The sequence below is a fragment of the Bombyx mori genome, chromosome 11 (genome assembly GCF_030269925.1).
Source record: "Bombyx mori chromosome 11, ASM3026992v2".
NCBI lineage: Eukaryota > Metazoa > Arthropoda > Insecta > Lepidoptera > Bombycidae > Bombyx > Bombyx mori.
In genome coordinates this window covers 5,480,301-5,498,205 of record NC_085117.1, presented here as the reverse complement: position 1 = coordinate 5,498,205, position 17,905 = coordinate 5,480,301, and the positions used below count along the sequence as shown (strand labels likewise).

Here is a 17,905-nt window from a genome sequence, read left to right as displayed (position 1 = left end):
TATACATCAACAACTACCTTAAAATTGCTCATAAAGTTGGAATTTGTCCCTAATCGCCCCATTTTACGGTACTAAAAATAGCATAAAAATACGGTTTACATTTGGTCGAGTTAGAGCATGAAGTGTCAAAATATGACATCTTATAAAGTGCGTTCGTCTCATAGACCTAGGTTTCATACTTCAGCGGTTCGTCTCATCTTGTAAATTCATTTCAAAATGTGCATAAACGGTATAGTATTTGTGTGTAAATTAACAGTACATAGTAGGAGTACGTAAATGTATTTTTCATAGGTTTTATACATTTTAACAACTAAAACTCTTTTTACCACCAAATAGTATTTTGAGCAAAGTGACGTAAACAAATTCTTTTGTTCCTTCTGTCAGTTGGTGTCTTAAATTTTGATGTGTACTTTTATTATGTGAATAAAAATAATAAAAATAAGATATCCAGTGGACAAAATGCCATTGGAGGAAGTGATCTGCGTTTATTTGGACCGTGCTTTGCAGACCACAATTCAATTATTCCTATCGCATTATTGTCCACGGATATCCAACTATTTACTTCAAGTGCCGTCTCTAAGAAAATTAAATACAATAAAACTCAGATGTTTTTCGCTTCTGGATAAATAAATTAGAGAAAAATCATCAAAAATGAACGCACCTAATTTCAATTTTCGCGGGTTCAGAATGTCAACAAAGAACATGGCTGTGGAAATTCTATTTGAAAACTCTGATTATTTAATCGTGAACAAGCCTTATGACATGTATATCAATTCTGATGACGAAAACGAAAAGGTAAATTTGTTATTAATCTAATTCTGTTATGAATTTAAGTAATACTAAAAGTTTGGTTATGATAAAGATGCTTAGCCGTAATCATAGAGTTACTATTCTAACTGGAGTGCTTACTTCGTTTGACATAAAAACTAAAAATATACTTTATCTCTATGGCTTAAAGTTTATTTTTAAATAGCAAAAGATGTAAGGAAAAACGGTCTGAAAAGAGAATGATTATTAAGTGGTGGTGTCCCTCTCGCACATTTTACAAACAAAAAGCAGTGTTGCTAGCTTAGAGGATTTTCCATAAAATCTCGGAATTTGGACCCCGTCTTCGTTATCAAAAATGGCTTTTAGTGGTTAGTGGATTTTTTAGTAGCCACCCAAGTGTTGTTGAAAATTATCGAAAAGTTTAAAATCAATCCACTTTACAGGATTTTAAACATTTTATGACAATAATATATCTAAATACATATTATTTAAACGAAGTGACTTAAACTTAACTAGAAAATGTTGCGAGAATTTAGAATTTCCATCAACGTCAAAAATTAAATTGGTTCAAAATAAACGTACAAAGTTATGGTGAAATTAGTTTCTGATGATGACAATTTATTAAAATAAATTATATAAGAAGTATTGATTATATGATATATATTGATTTTTAATAGAACATCATATATTAATAAAGCTTATTAACAAAAAAATTATTGTTCTATGTTAATAAGAACTCTGTTTAATGGAAAATTTAATGGTAGGTACGTAGATTTCTGATGGTTTTCATGTTGAATTTGGTGGGAAGCCAGATTAATTGTTGGCATCACCGAAAAAGAGCTATGAATGGATTAAAAGAAAAATGGCGTCTATTTACGTTTGTAGTGCGAAGTTAAAATGGCACTGATACAGCTTGTGGCTTGTTTTTTTTTCGAAAATCGTGAAAGTTTCCGTGTAATCATGGTGAACACTTTTAATGTAAGTGGTTTTAAGCGAGAATCGTCTCCAGTTTGTGGAATATCCTTCCATATGTCAGATTCATTGATAAATTTTTACTAGTGTGAGCATATATTTTTAAAATGTGAGATATTTTTTCTCATTATAATATTTAATACCATTTGTCTTGTAAATTGTACTTAATCTATGTCATATACTAAATTTGAAAAAACAATCGTGAAAACTATAATTTTGCAATGTATTTTTCATTTTATAAGAGCCATCACGTGGTATTTTTTGAACTTTTTTTATTGTATTGAATAGCGTCGCACGGAAGCATGTATATCATTTGCCTGACGTTAAGCGAACGAGTAGGATCTTCTAGTAAATATGACGTTGGAATTTCTGGAAAATGTCCTATATAAAGGTCAAACAAGAAGAATCAAGTACTCAAACGCAAGAAATAAAAAATACCCCGAGAAAAGCAAAATTACGACAAGATGTTAAGGTATTGAAACAAAAACTTAAAAGTCGCGAAATAGTGATTGTAAATATAAAGTCGATTTTAGATTTATTAAAGAAAAATGGCGATTTTTAATTGAATTGAAATTTAAATTGCGAAATTTTAATGATACTCATGGTCCACTTAGATATTGATTAAAATAAATTATGTATTTCGTTGAAAAAAAAGAATTTACTTAAAATAGAGGAAATGTTATATTATAAGACTACAGAAAATTAACTGAACTTAATAATAATAATATGTATAACCAATATTTTGTAAATAGAGATCAAGTACTATGTGTATCGTGTTATGTGTATTGACTTGTCATTTAAGAGTTATTTAATTGTCTACATATAACAAATAAATGAATTTCAGTTCATTTCATTTTATTACCCATTGTGTTTTATTTCCTAAAATGTAACTAGTAGACTTAATATACACGTGTCATTAAAATAGCACAGAAGTAAAAATACAAACAATTTTAAATCAATTGAAGATGTGAATGTAGGAAAAGAGCACCCGATACGCGCAGACCATGTGTGTTGCAGTGTCTCACTCAGTGTGTCAAATATTAATTTGCACGGCCCACTTAGCCAGTACATTAAAGTAGGAATTGCGTAATTAAGTTCAACATAATATATTATTTAAGTCGCGGTTGAGTATTCGGACGTTAAACACGAGTTTGAGGAAGTTTAAGTAATAGAACTGAGGTAATGATGTTTGTAATAAAACTCAGTGCTAGATTTTCGACAACGCAGCAATTTCCAAAAAAAACCGTCGAAAAAAAGTCACCATGACGACGAAGCAATGTTTAGAATTGAATTTACATAAATAAAAGGTTGCAAGCACGTGTTTTGTATTTACATAGGGTTACACAGAATTACTTAAGGTAAATTCAAAACTTATGCATGTGTATAATTTTGTCCTATAATTAAATTATATATGGTCACCACATTAGACAAGGACACCGCGACCAAAAAGTATTCTCTTTCGAGACCGATTTCTCGGCATTAGACAGCACTCCAGTTGTAGGTACTTATTAACTCCATGGCCGTAATTGCCTAAAAACAATAGGATGTCATCTCATACAGCCAAGCCAATGGCTACTTTAATCTCTAATAATAATCTCTAATAAATAATCTTAATCTTTAATCTTATAACATAAATCAATTTTTTTTTCCAGTTAGACACCGAAATAGATAAAAAAAGTCATTAATCAGCATCCAAGTCTAATCTGAGTGCCTTGTCCTTTCGTATCAATGGTATATATATATAATTGATAATTGTATGCATTCAACACTGACAATATATACACTTACTGACATATAATATGACAGTTTATGCCGCCCATATTCATTGATAAACTAATTATTTTCTTTAAAGTTAAGAGAAACGAGTTGGTATTTCAGAACACAGTGGCTTACCAAATAGCGCGTTGCGATTCTCATCTGTCAACGTCATCGCAACCTTTACATTTCGTCCAACGATTGGACTACGCCACGAGTGGCGTGCTCTGCATGGCCAAGAGTCGGCCAGCTGCGGCCAGCGCTGGCAAAGCGTTCGAAAAGAGATTGACCAGGAAATACTACCTGGCGATCGTCCGCGGACATGTTGGCTTTGAGCTGGCCGATGTTGATTATGGCGTTGGTAAGTTTATGGTGTTTTTAGCGACCATTAAATATTCTTAGTCACATTTTGTTAGTACTGGGCCAATCTTGCGTCATGTAACATAATATTGTAGTTTCGTTGCAGTGAAAATTAAATGATACCACCAATTAACTACAATTTTATATTTAATGAAACAGCGATCAAATACAGATGTTAATAGTGGAAGACCCTAGCGTATGTCTGTCTCGAACTCAACCGAATGAAAGCATTTTGCGAGTACTGTCGAATATTATAGTACGATGCTCCAGCGCAGGGCCGCACTCGGGCTCGCCACAATATGAGAAATCATTAGATTGAAATTGACAAAAAATTGCATTTAAAAATAACATGATGGATCATGGGAGTCCCCTTTGGAAAGAGCTGTCTTTTTATCAAAAGGATATCCTTGTTAAAAAACTTCCATTAAACATGATAGGAAAGCCGCGGGTATCAGTTAGTGAATATTAAATTATATAAAAAAAAAATTATTGTTAAATAAATCCAATAGAAAGCGGTAGCGAGGGAGATGGAGAAAAGCATCAAGGCACCCCTGCTTTTATGTGACGATATTGATCAGTTATCTCCACTTTGCTTAGTTTAGAGATGGGTAGTTAATAACCTCATGATCGACCAGGTGTCCCCAAACGCCACCACCCACCTTAAGACTTGCTGTCTCAAAGTCTAGTACGAGTAGATACGAGGAGATACCCGTAGATACTCCTGATGCCTTAATATTTTGGACCGTGACACTTTCAATTATTTATTTATTATTGCAGTGTAGCTAGCAAGAATCTTACGACTCCAAAGTCTATGTTTACTAAACTAACTATGTTCCACTTAAGATCCATACAAGAGTATGATCACTCACCTTCCAGATTCATCACCAGACTAAATTATTGTTTTATTGGCGTGATAACGTCTTATAACTCGATGAACACCGGCTGCACGCACATAAAAATGTCACGTTCCGCCTGAGCCTGAGCGTGCAAGCGAGAGGGCCAATCGTTGACTTGTGACACATTTATCTCTCTTCTCGCGTGACGTAAGAGGTAGCAATTCGAATAGTTCTGCTACTGACGTTATCACGTAAAACTATCGTCCGTAAGCCGGCTACACAGACAACGAATAAAATCCACTTAATCCACTTATCGTGAAAATAAAAACCCAAGTCAAACAAGCTGCAAGACCACAAGATACTTCCGTTCTTTCTGTGTGCAAAGAAACGTATCAATCGTTCTTTTTTTTTTTTATAAATGATGCATACATATTTTCATCATAAAAATTATCGCATTGACAGGCGCAGACCCTGAAACCCTGCACTCGAATCACAAGATGCTGGCGCGAACATCTTCATCTCAAACGATACAAGTTCGCAGCGCTCAGACCAGGATGCTGCTCTTGGAGACGGGCTGGTACCAACGGAGTCCTGTGTCTGTACTCCTACTGAAGCCTATAACTGGTTTGTCTCTGGGGTCTCTCAAAAAGCTGGGTAAACTAGTCGCAATGGCTATCAGAAGTTTGTCTATGTGAATTTTACATTTACCCGGTCCCCCAGCCATTGGAGTAGAGTTCCTCCGCACAACACCCTGGGGCCGTGCGTTCATCTACAGTGCGTTTCCAGATATGTTTTGCCACCTACCATCCGGCTTTGAAATTAATGTCCTGGTATACACAATGGTAAGCAGCGGCTTGGCTCTACCCCTGGCATTGCTGATGTCAATGAGCGACGGTAACTATTTACCTTTAGGTAGTCCGTATGCTCGTCTGCCTACAGGATATTGCTTAACATTACAGTATTGTGCCTCCGACCGTAGTAGTATGTATTAACACAGCAGAGTACGGCTTGGTGTTGACTATGCCATCAAACCCTAAAATGAAATTCCTAATCCTCTTCATAAACTTCATATAATGAATGACTTGTATGACAAGATATTAAGTACATTATGGGATTTAGCGCTAATTTCCACTGTTTGGTGTTTGTGGAAAGGTCGTCGCCATCAGCTGAGGGTCCACTGTAACGCAATAGGCCACACTATACTGGGCGATTACACTTACAGCGACAGGTCGGACTGTTCTCCACACCGCATGTTTCTCCACGCTTCCAGGTAATCCCACAAGGCATGATCCTTGGAAGAGCTTAGCATTTTTTTAGTGTAAGGTTCCAAGGAGAGGAAACTTGGTAAAATTGTTCTGGCTGCATAATAATGGTTGGAGTCCAGTCAAATTCTGTTGGGGCAACATATTTGGTATAGTGGCTCTGCGGTCCGGGTAGCATTTTTGTCTCCACCACGAGGAATCTCAATTCGTCCCCTTACTCCATTACTACATGACTTCGAGATCTTTTTAACATAATTTCGCTAGTGATGTATCGGCCAAAAGTAATAGACGTATTCTGAGCACCGCAGGGTCATCTTTCATCCTTTTGTAGTGTGCAACACTGGCACACCAAGTCGCACTCGGGCGTCATCGGGCGCGATCGAGATTCCCGAAGGCGCGGGTGTCACCTGACGCCACAGTAACAATATATTCGCGTGCCGATTTAAGTACAACATAAAATCGAAATTTTAGTATAATTTGTATCGTCTAGTCACAGTCTAGGGCCTAGCATCGTTTTCTCCTTTTTGTTTATATTTAATATTGTACTTATACACCTAAAACAGTATGCGGTCGTCGTCCTCGTCGAACTTATCGCTTGCGACGAAGGGCTCGACTCAAACCGGAGGTGTTGATAATACTAGCCCTAGCAAGAGCAGTGCTTCGCAGAATCTACTACCGGATTCGGAAACGTGATCCACTGAGAATATCCTGCGAGAAACTCAATGGGCTGTGTCTGTGGGTTAAACGCTTGTCAAAAAAGTCAGTTATTGATGAAAGAAATACTGTTTAGAGATGAATCATAGAATAAGGTTTCGGTTGATGCCTATTTACTAGTCCGTATTGCCTTGCAGGCTAGTTTTACCAGTCGACAAGGAAGTTATCGACGTTCAAACCAAAACCCCTTACTTTTCCGATGAAGGCTTCCTCCAGCACTGGAAGTCTGATCGGGTAGCGTACCCTTACAAAACCAAAGGCGACTTCAATGATGTATGTGACGTGATCGATAAGTCATATGTGCTGGGCGTCAACTATAAAATGTATAATTGCACCAATTAAATTATTTCTATCTTTGATGTTTTTCATTTACGATTCTGAGGCTTCCATAAGAAATCTATCGGTACTGAATTTAGATCGTTGTGGAGGTGAACATTCCTGACGTACCACGGTGCTCCGACGGCTATCCTGCAGAAACGGGATTGGATGACCTGGAGAGAGTTAATGTGTGTACTGGCCGCGTGAGCGAACACTACACTTGCATAGATCATGACGGAATATATGCAAGTTGTGTAGAGTGTCACCTTGTTATTAAGGGACAATTTATTTCGCTTGAAGATCATAGGGCAGAGTTGACCTTTTTTTTCCTGCTTATTCTGATAGCCTTGAGAGGCTATAAAGCCTCGTACGAATTTTGCGTTCCAAAGAACGCGTACCCAAGCTACGCGTATAAAAAGGTACGCGTACCCGTTTATAAAGCGTCACGAGTCAACTACGCTTACAGTAGTACAACAGTGCGAACCGAAAGAATCCAGTGCACGCGCGACCCTGTGTAATGCTGACGACATAGATTATACACTTAATATATTCGAGGCTGACGAAGAGAATGGCTACGGCGTTTGCCGCGTTTTTAAAGAAAAAGAAGAAATCGCGATACTTCATTTTTGTTGAAATATTTCTCCACGCATCTTTACGTAATGATGTATTTCTATAATTAAACGATTTCGTATTCCATAATAAAGATTTTGATTCATATAACTGAATTGTTTTATAGAGATTTCATTATTGAAACACGGGAACGCATATCTTGCCATTGTGCCGTCCAAATAAAACATGACAACTTCTTTGACTCGCGACTAAATACCGACTGCGAATGGATTGGTACGCTTACAGCGACTGTACACGCGTAGCAACACATCCGGATTGTGCGTTCCAGGATATGCGTAACCAAGCTACGCGTACCCTGGAACGCAAAGTCCGTACGAGGCTTTACAGCTGTAGCTTGTAGATGAGCTCACGGAGCTCTCAGTGGGCTGTGTCTATGAGTTAATTTACTCGTCGTGCCCTTCGTTGCAATCGACGGGTTCGGCGAAGACGGTGACAGGTGCTTGAAGTACCCAGAAGCACCGTTAATGGATCGGGAGGATCCGTAATGACGTGTTTAGAGCGACGTTGACTTTACTATTCGGTCCACAAGATCGGGTATGTAATTTCCGGCGGCCACGACAAGAGGATTTTCATGTCATACCGCCTTTTCAAAGTGACGCAATGATGCCGTTTGTAAATACTTATTGAGCAGTCGACCGAGTAGGAACGCGGCTCGATCGCGTACTGACTTAATGTGGACCCCGAATGTCAGCCCTTGTCGAGAGTGACGCCTAAATACTTAGCCTTCGAAGCCCACGGTATGGGCTTGCCAAAGATTTATAAGAGAGGAATGCAAAATTTTCACCTAGATCCAGCAGTGAACGTTTGTGGACTGAAAAATAGATTGATTTGGTTACCGCGCCTAACACGACGCTAGAGAGAATCCCGTCAATAAATTAAATCGATTCATTCTCCGATGGCCGTTAAAAATTGATCCTGAGTCCCGGAAAATCAATATCTAAAAAAATTGTTACAAATTTTAAATGTATTTCGCGGAAATGTAACTTTTTAGATTGGCTTAAAAGACTAGAGTCCAAGCCGTTACGTTTATTAAAAAAAATGATTTGCAAATGGCGTTGGCGTTCATACTTGGGTGTGATAAGTGATTTACTTTAATTAATGTGATTTATCAGAAATATTTTACAATATATATGTATAAATAGGCTTTATCTTCTTAGTTAGTAATTGCTACTGCAAGGACGTTTATAAATAGATTATACTGTGATTATATGATGTGTGATTTGTGAGTGTTAAAATGACGCAGTTTTTGCCACCAAATTTATTGGCTTTATTTGCCGCCCGGGACCCCATTCCGTATCTGCCACCGGCCGCGAAGCTTCCGCACGAAAAAAAACAAAAAGGATACGATGGAGTCGGCGCTTTCCTTAGCTGCTTTGAGGTTAGACACCATTTTAGTAATATTTTCCTTTGTCAAAAAAAATCGTATACAAAGATAATCAATATGCCGAGGCCTCTATAAAATTCTAACGCTGATAGTTTACGGTCTGTGTTACTTTATTCCAACCAAAGAAATTTGTAATAAAATGATGACGACCAGACATCAGTGTAGAATGTAGTAGAATATTAGTGAGCGTGGTGGTTCCTTAATATCATCATTAAATTAAATTTGGAAATGCGGTTCGTCATAGATTCAAAATTTTCTTTATTGCTGGAGATATTTGCTTGTATTAAGTAATGTCTTGTACTAATCATTCACCGTCGACGCTCTAGACTTGTTCTTACGAATAGGCACAGCCATTCTCACAGTTGTGGGACGCTATTGGTACCAGCTACTATAGCACAATTCCCCGAATTAGCCAGAATTCGGTGTAAAACTTCGCAGTTGGTCGTGATTCCTCTCCGAAGGTAGATGCACTCACAAAGCAGCTGTCTTTAATTCATTTGAGTTTCCCTTAGGATAACTCTTAGTTTGGTCAAGCTCTTGAGTGTGCCTATCCATCCTACTGAACATCTGTTCTATAGAATGGTTGCAATTGTTTCATTCCAAAAAAAATCTCTTCCTCTTTCTTTCCTATTACCTTCTGCTGGGGTTTAGGGCTCGAATCAAATCCTTCCATTTACAGCCTTGGGCAGTCTATTTTAACTCCTCTCACATCATTCCTAAGACGCCCAGCTCCTGCTTCACTGAGCGACGCCAATTTGTTCTGGGATGGCCTCTCTTCCTTTTGCCAGATGCTTTCCAGGTCAGTGCTCTCTTGGATAGGTGGGTATCAGGCTTTCTTAATATGTGAACAATCCAATACCACTTCCGCGTAAGGATCTCCTTCTTCATTGGTGTCTACTTGGTGATCCGCCACAGCTCTTTGTTCATGATCAGCTCAGGCAAAAAGATACTGTACTTACAGACCAGACTGTACTCTACTATACTTACGATGACAAGTATTGCTATACACACCTCATCTCTATTCCTGGTTGTTACAATGATTTATAAATGACAATATTGTTTTCATTGATTGATTGTTTTTTTTTCCTACCTATGCTGATAGCCTTGAGAAGCTATTTCAGCTTCACCCTAACGTGTAGGTAAGCCCACAGGTCTCAAACTGTGAATGTTGTTAACACTGGCCCTGGCAAGAGCAATGCTTCGCAGAATCTACCACCGGATCGGAAACGCGACCCACTGAGAAGATCCGTAGAGAAACTTAGTGGGCTATTGATTGATAAAGAAGAGTATACTAGTGGTAGGACCTCTTGTACGCATGGGTAGGTACCTCCACCCCGCCTATTTCTGCCGTGAAGCAGTAAGTAATCTGTTTCGGTTTGAGTGGTGGGGCAGCCGTTGTAAATAAAAGTCGCTCAAGAAAATAAATTATGACAGGGTAGGCTTTTCAATCTTCGCGGAAGCTTCAATCTCGGCGTGCCGTGCTCGAGGCGTGGTCTCGCCGCCTGGCGGACTCCGCCTACGGGCGACGGACCGTCGAGGTGATCCGCCCGGTCCTCTCGGACTGGGTGAATCGCGACCGAGGACGTCTCACTTTCCGAGCGACGCAGGTGCTCACCGCGTCGCCCGGAGGGAGCCGACGCCAAAGTGCCACCACTGCAGTGACTGCAACGAGGACACGGCGGAGCACACGCTCGCGTATTGCCCCGCTTTCGCGGAGCAGCGCCGCGTCCTCGTTGCAAAAATAGGACCGGACTTGTCGCTTCCGACCGTCATGGCTACGATGCTTGGTATCGACGAGTCCTGGCAGGCGATGCTCGACTTCTGCAAGTCCAACATCTCGCAGAAAGAGGCGGTGGAACGGGAAAGGGAGAACTCTTCCTCCCTCTCGGCGCCGTGCCGCCGCCGCCGAGCCGGTGGTCGGCGTTTGTCCAGCTCTGGCCCCTATGAAGAGGCAGTCTCTTCCCGGTGATGGTCACGGGGCGACCTAAAGGGTTGAGGCTGCGCCGCACTCTACCGTCACTAGCGTGCTGGCACCGGGAGGACGGGACGACGCGTCGGCGAAAATGCGGACTACGATGCGGTCCGCATTTTCGTCGTCGCTGTCGTCGACGAAATTCGGATGTCGGGTGTAAGAGTGCAGGGGAGTCGCTTAGTGGGTGGGGCCCTAAAATTCCTTGGGACCGCGGTCTGCTCCGAACATCTTGCAGAACGTCAAGTCTGAGTCAAGTCAAGAGGGCTGGTGGTCGTGGCGCCAATGACCGCCGGTTCGGCGTCCCCAGGGGGAGGGTGATGGGAGAGATGTGCTCCGCACTAAACGCTTCACTCTCCCCCTTTGCCTTTTCTTGAGTTCTGTCTCATGCGAGGTTCGGATGGGTTGTTGAGCGAGAGGAGGTTTTAGTCGGTTCGACTCCGACATACCCCACCCGCCATCCACAGTGGAGGGTGGGAGTCCGGCGATTTCCTCCTGACCAAAAAAAAGCATTTACTATGAATCATATTTTGAGTGTGAATCCTATATCTTGGGTGTTCCTCATCAGGGTACCACATTTTTTATGTGATCAGAATGTCTAAAAAAATTAAATAAAATTTCATTTAACAATCTTAATATTTGATTCATATTAAAGAGATCATTGTCTCTCTTTCCATTAAATATAAAATGTTGCAAATTATTCAAATGGTTGGTGTATTTCTTCTTTCAAAGAAGCATAAATGAGGTAGATAGAACATAAAAATCCTATCCTACAAAAATACTTTTCACTCCCTGCTAATTTGCTAGGATATGATGATGCGATTTAATGATGATCTATTGATGGCATAAGTACTTTGATGCCTCAAAAACTTATACATCCTGATACACTTCTACATTCTCCCAGCATATGAAATTAGTGCCAAAAATTAATTGGGTAAATTCCTGTTTGTATTCAATTGTACTGTTTATACCAATACATACACATTAATTTAAGAAATATACAAAATATAAACTTATTGCTAATTCTCTTGTACTGCCTAACTTTAACAGTCTTGAAGCTATGTAGCATTGTGTATTCTTTTTTGTTCTTATCAACCTTTGCTGTGAACCGCATATGTCTATAAGATGACTAGTTGATAATAATTGTAATAAAAATTATCCATATTCCTCATTTAGTACTCAAAATTTTACAGCATCCCTCGGAAACTCCTCCACCAACAAGAGTGGAGACGAGAGAAGAACGCATTGAGAGGAGAAGAAGAGAGAAAGCAGAGCAGATTGCTTATAAACTAGAGCAGGAGATTGCATTGTGGGATCCTTCTAGTAATCCGAAAGTTACAGCAGATCCATTCAAAACTCTTTTTGTTGCACGAGTGGTAAGATTATATATTTTCAAATAATTGTAAACCCCTATGCAAATAAATGAAATTAAAGTCAAAATGTAAAGCCTGTAAGCTTTTATTTAAAAAATTGGTGTACTTTATTTTAAACTTGCCAAAAAACAACTATTATTTGCGACATTATTCACTAAGCCCCTAATTAAAGTATTTTGTGATGTGCTCGTAAAACAATGAATCTTTCTGTTTACAGAACTATGATACTTCTGAATCTAAACTCAGAAGAGAATTTGAAGGATATGGAGCTATCAAAAAGGTTTGTGAAACTCAATAATTATGATATCATTAACACAGTGGTTAGGAACTTTTAATTCCACTACTTAAATTTCTGTTAGTTGGTATTGTATTGCTCTAGATAGGTTACATGATCATCGCTCAATGTCCATTTCACATCAGTTACAGGAGACCATTGACTGAACACTGGTACTGACCTTACACATGAGAACTATTTGGATATTTATAAACATAGGCTGTACATATATAAATACATCCTGTATAAATTTCATTGGAGTGATAGAGCCCTTGATTGCATACTCGACATGTCTGTTGTTGTTATGGGATTCAGAAGTAGTGGGATGCTTAAGCTTACAGCTGTTGTTCTTTACAGATCCATATGGTCTATGACAAGGAAAATGGAAAACCGAGAGGTTATGCTTTCATTGAATATGAACACGAACGGGACATGCATTGTGAGTATATCGAGATGTCATGATATATTGAACATAATATTCTATAATATATCTATATATGATATGTGTGTGCATTGAAACCTCTTTAAATTTAGGTATATTTTCATTATATGTTCAATGTGCACGCAATAAATCATTGTTATAGTAACGGAAGTAAAATGAAAAAAAGGCGAAAATGATCATATAATTTTATAACAATGATGGTCCCTTATAAAACCTTTTCGGAGAGTTTTTTTTTAACTTCTTGAGCGTTTTAACTTTATTTAATATGGCATATTATTATTCCTCCATTCTGCCTATATCTACCGCGAATCAACAGATGTTGCAACAAAGCATTGGCTTCATACTTATGTCTGTAGTTTTTACATTATGGTGTCCAATGACTCCAACCACTATACCAAGTACTGTTTACTGGTGGTAGGACCTCTTGTGAGTCCGCGCGGGTGGGTACCACCACCCTGCCTATTTCTGCCGTGAAGCAGTAATGCGTTTCGGTTTGAAGGGTGGGGCAGCCGTTGTAACTATACTTGAGACCTTAGAACTTATATCTCAAGGTGGGTGGCGCATTTACGTTGTGGATGTCTATGGACTCCAGTAACCACTTAACACTAGGTGGGCTGTGAGCTCGTCCACCCATCTAAGCAATAAAAAAAGTACTGCCTCGGGAGGTTTGTGAGGCCCTCGCTTTGTTATGATATTTAACATAATGTACTCCGCGGTAACGTAATTACATTTACATTCCTCTAAGACTGTATTGGTTCATTTTTTCTATTTTTGTAACTAAACCTCCGAAAAGGTACCCTTGGTCGTCACATAAATTAAAAAAAAGTTTACCTGAAAATTCCGCGCTCGTCGAATCATAAACAAATGAATTACATTATTTTTTTTGTTTTACATTCACCAGAGTCTGCCGATTAAAACTACCCCCAACTGACAATGGCATACATCTAGCATAGGTTTGTATGTGGTAAGGACTACATACATTTAAAAAAAAAGCTATAAAAATAAATATACTATTAAAAAAAATTGATTTCAGTACAATTTTTAATGATAAAACCCTTTTGAAGAGGGATTGTTCTTGAAAATTGTTTATCTGGATTCTTTTTTTTTTTAACGGTTAAAGGTGCTTAGGGTTATTCAAATGAAAATATGTAGTCTATGCATCTCGGATATAACCTTTGAGGTAAAATACTTTTATTAATTAAAGTTTTTTTTTTTTTTTTAAACGTCTCGGGTAGCGGAATTTCATAATTAAATTATTTGAATTCAATTAACATCAAATGAAATTAATTAATAACTCGCTGGAAGTGTTTATTTATTTAGAAAAATAATTTTCTATGGTTTTGTTTTTTATTATTATTGAAACAACATGTAGAGTAAAATCGATTTGATTTAAAAAAAGCTGCTCGCTTGCTACCCTCCAAAATGAACAATCAAAAATAACGGTAGGTATAAAAATGGTGGGTATATTGAATGATTTTCATAAAACATAACATATTTATGTAATGTATATAAATATACGTAAATTATATATATATATATATATATATATAAATATATTTATTCGACGGTCGGCTCTGTTATCGGTAGGTGGGTATTCAAAGCGTAGGTATGCCAGTTGTTCATTATTATTATTTATGTAAAATATTTAGCTGTTGAAAATACAGTTGCAAAGTTTTTCTTTCAGGGAAAAGATAATAGAACTACTTATTGCGTTATATTTGTGTACGGATTTTCACCTGTACACACTGAGATTCTTAAAAGTTTGACAGGTTTTTTTTTCTTCCAAAACCGTCAATGTTTATTTTGGTTGGTTTTGACAAAAAATTGAAACTTGAGTTTGACAGTAAACATATTATAGTCTATATCGTCACCAGACGCGCACGCAGGGTGATGTATTTCCAATAAAAAATTATAAAAAAATACATAAATACTGTGACACTAAAGGGGCCAACTAAAGTCAAAATCAAACTTCCGATTATTTTTTCTGTGTCTGGGGAGAGTGTATCGTGAGCCCTGCCTGTTTCCGCTGCGAAATCAATTAACGGTGCCCCGAGCGGGCCGAGAGCAATAAAGAGAAGAGTCAGTGTCAAAATGGCAGCGGTCAATTTTGACATCTGTCATTAAGTAAGTGACGTTTCCATTGTACACATGTCGTTTTAATATTAGTTTTGGACTAAATACGAAACTAATGAACGAATAAAGTGTGTGAAAGTTGAATTCGACCTCATGTCTCACGTTTGAGATATCTAACAGTTCATCGACAAATGTTAATTCGTCTGCCCTAATTGATGTTTTAGTTTCAATTTTATTTGTAGTGTCTCAATGTCGTTACGTGATATTTATTTTATTAGAATTAAATTATTATTATTATTTAAAACAAAACGAACGATTTGACCAGGGATCGGTAAGTTTTGTCTGTCTCAAAGTATAAAATGGTAAGCTGGAAATAGTCGGGAGAAGAAAGTATAAAAATTGAACTGATTTAATTAAAGGCATTGTCGTTAAGGTAAGACGTGGAATGAGGCGTCCGATCGCTTTATTTGTAATTATCTTTCCGTGGTGTATTTCAGCGGCATACAAGCACGCGGACGGTAAGAAGATTGACGGTAAGCGGGTATTGGTGGACGTGGAGCGCGCCAGGACGGTCAAGGGATGGTTACCACGTCGGCTCGGTACGTATCTGCAACCGGACGCAACGCCGCTCGCCCGGTCCCCGTCCGACGCCCGCTCAGAACTAAGGGGGGGCCGCGGAGTGGGAGGGGGCCGCTGCGTGGAAGGGGAACCGCAGAGAGATGGGGGCCGCGGAGTGAGTGGGGGACCGCAGGACTCCTCGGCCCGGACCAACGTTGATTCCAATAAAGATATGTAGGGTTGTGCAGTTTGTACGAGACCTCACATCGCCGCGTCCTAGGAGTGGTCATTGCTTTCATAATGTGCTCATGGAGTATCGCAGCTAAGTTACTTTTGATAGCAACTTGATTTCTAGTTTTTTGCTTGAGATACAACAAATATCATCCAAAAAAGACAAGGCAATGGCAATATTAATCGTATCTGCAAGTGAGGAATAATTAAAAAAAATAATTATAAAAATAAAAATTCAATATCATAAATTTTTAGATTATAAATTCTTGACCTAAAATAGTACACTTACTATTTTAGGCCAGGAATTTATAATCTAAAAATATCACTATAAGTAATGCTGTATCTCACAGGTGGGGGACTGGGGGGGACGCGTCGCGGGGGGGCTGACGTCAACATCAAACACTCCGGAAGGGAGGACAACGAGAGGGAAAGGGAACGGTACAGGGCCGAACAACGACACCTCCGGGAACACGGGGAGGACAGGGGGAGACAGGGCGGCACGCCCAGGGAACACGGTGAGTACACGCTGGGAACCACGGGAAAGCGGGCCGGTTAGACTCTGTATCTTGTTTGAGACAGGGTTATAGGTATAGGGTATTGAAGTGCATACCCCACAAATGTTTACGGATGACTTCATTGATGAAGGAATAACACTTATAAAAATCAATATTTACGCAATTACTGGCGATAGGGCGACTTGTGGGTCCGCACGGGTAGGGACCACCGCCCTACTGGTTTCTCTCGCGAAACAGAGCTCCCGGCGGCCAGAGTTTCGTGACGGCGCACGTGACTGACGGATCTCGTTTGTTTGGTTCCAGGAGCGAGTCGGCGCCGCTCCCGCTCCCGCTCGCGGCGGCGCTCATCTTCCCGCTCGCGCAGGCCCAAGACGCGCGACGAGGAAGAACCAGAGTCGTAAGTGCACACTTAATGCGAAAAGAAACTAGTATATATGTATGTGATCAGCAAGGCACCCTGTACGCCCCCCGCGTGTCCACAGACGCCGCCGCCGCCGGTCCCGCTCGCGCTCGGAGCGTCGCCGCTCTCGAAGGGACAAGAAGCGCTCACGCCGCTCCCGGGACAAGGAACACAAGCTCAAGCCCGACGACATACACATCAAACAGGAGCCGCTCGACGGTACGTACACACACACACACACACACAGACACATACACAATGAGTAGAAATAAATGAGGGAAACTATGGCAACACCGAGGTAGTGTTGAGAAATTTATTGTATATGTAATTGAATATGCAATTTCGAAAAGGGCACATGTTGCATATTTTGTCAAATACGTTTTTTCATATACACGTAGTTTTAAGGCTTACCTACCCTACTTTTATAATAATTCCAGTAGGTTTCAAGTGCTAATTAACACTACAATATATCACAAAAGTTAATATTTTAAATTTTACACTGCTTTAGAAAATGATCAGTTTTTTTCATTTCTTCAACATTTTACATTTTCAGAGATGTGCCCTTTTCGAAATTGCATATTCAATTATATATGTAATTTCAGAACACTTAGTACCTCCTTCAAGTATCTAAGAACATGTTGAGTTTCGTATATTATTTTAATATTCCGCACGAATATACTTTATTTTATTACTATATATACTTTCAAACCTGATGAGATAATTAGTTGAAGAAACCAAAAGGATTTGTATAACTTCACAATTCAGACTCAAAACAAATGACCATAGAGTTATTCATTTAATATTGATACATTGGTACTATAGTGGTGTGAAAGAATAAAATTTTATTTTTTCCCTGAACAGACTACTCGATGGAACAGCACGAAGGGCTGATGATCAAGCAAGAACCTCCGGATGAGACCAAGTACAACCCGGATCTGTCCATGTATTGACCCCCATACACCCAGAGAAATGTACATGTACAGCATTTGATTCCCAATAAAATTAAGAATAAACCTATTTCTTTTATTTCAACTTTAACAACAACCTTTGATACAAGACGAAAATTGACAA

At 39.1% G+C, this 17,905-nt stretch overlaps 2 protein-coding genes across 4 annotated transcripts; both read left to right on the top strand.

The window, feature by feature from the left end:
• The first annotated feature begins 112 nt into the window (after positions 1–112).
• On the top strand, positions 113–7,023 carry LOC101735634 (RNA pseudouridylate synthase domain-containing protein 1). Of its 3 annotated transcripts, none has more exons than XM_062671056.1 (6): positions 113–229; positions 687–795; positions 3,619–3,856; positions 5,154–5,315; positions 5,844–5,961; positions 6,805–7,023. In XM_062671056.1, the coding sequence occupies exons 2-6, from the start codon at positions 688–690 to the stop codon at positions 7,007–7,009; spliced, it is 831 nt and encodes a 276-aa protein (XP_062527040.1). In that variant the 5' UTR covers positions 113–229; position 687; the 3' UTR covers positions 7,010–7,023. The 3 variants fall into 3 exon arrangements, with proteins under 3 accessions (XP_062527040.1, XP_021202365.1, XP_021202367.1); XM_021346692.2 differs by lacking the exon at positions 113–229 and adding an exon at positions 3,393–3,471 and having other exon boundaries at positions 348–795; XM_021346690.2 differs by having other exon boundaries at positions 113–795.
• Positions 7,024–8,614: 1,591 nt separating this feature from the next.
• On the top strand, positions 8,615–17,847 carry LOC101735777 (U1 small nuclear ribonucleoprotein 70 kDa). Its single transcript, XM_004924133.5, has 9 exons — positions 8,615–8,993; positions 12,162–12,344; positions 12,559–12,621; positions 12,973–13,054; positions 15,628–15,729; positions 16,270–16,434; positions 16,738–16,831; positions 16,917–17,053; positions 17,696–17,847. Exons 1-9 carry the CDS (start codon positions 8,850–8,852, stop codon positions 17,782–17,784), a joined length of 1,059 nt encoding a protein of 352 aa, XP_004924190.1. The 5' UTR covers positions 8,615–8,849; the 3' UTR covers positions 17,785–17,847.
• Positions 17,848–17,905: the final 58 nt, after the last annotated feature.

What these genes read in the sequence shown, in the direction of transcription:
- LOC101735634 (XM_021346690.2), top strand. Translation starts at nt 652, where the DNA reads ATGAACGCACCTAATTTCAATTTTCGCGGGTTCAGAATGTCAACAAAG. An exon ending in CGATGTTGATTATGGCGTTG is followed by an intron (nt 3,857 to 5,153) that starts GTAAGTTTATGG and finishes TCGCATTGACAG; the next exon opens with GCGCAGACCCTGAAACCCTG. An exon ending in ATGTTTCTCCACGCTTCCAG is followed by an intron (nt 5,962 to 6,804) that starts GTAATCCCACAA and finishes ATTGCCTTGCAG; the next exon opens with GCTAGTTTTACCAGTCGACA.
- LOC101735777 (XM_004924133.5), top strand. Translation starts at nt 8,850, where the DNA reads ATGACGCAGTTTTTGCCACCAAATTTATTGGCTTTATTTGCCGCCCGG. An exon ending in GATATGGAGCTATCAAAAAG is followed by an intron (nt 12,622 to 12,972) that starts GTTTGTGAAACT and finishes TGTTCTTTACAG; the next exon opens with ATCCATATGGTCTATGACAA. An exon ending in GACGAGGAAGAACCAGAGTC is followed by an intron (nt 16,832 to 16,916) that starts GTAAGTGCACAC and finishes GCGTGTCCACAG; the next exon opens with ACGCCGCCGCCGCCGGTCCC.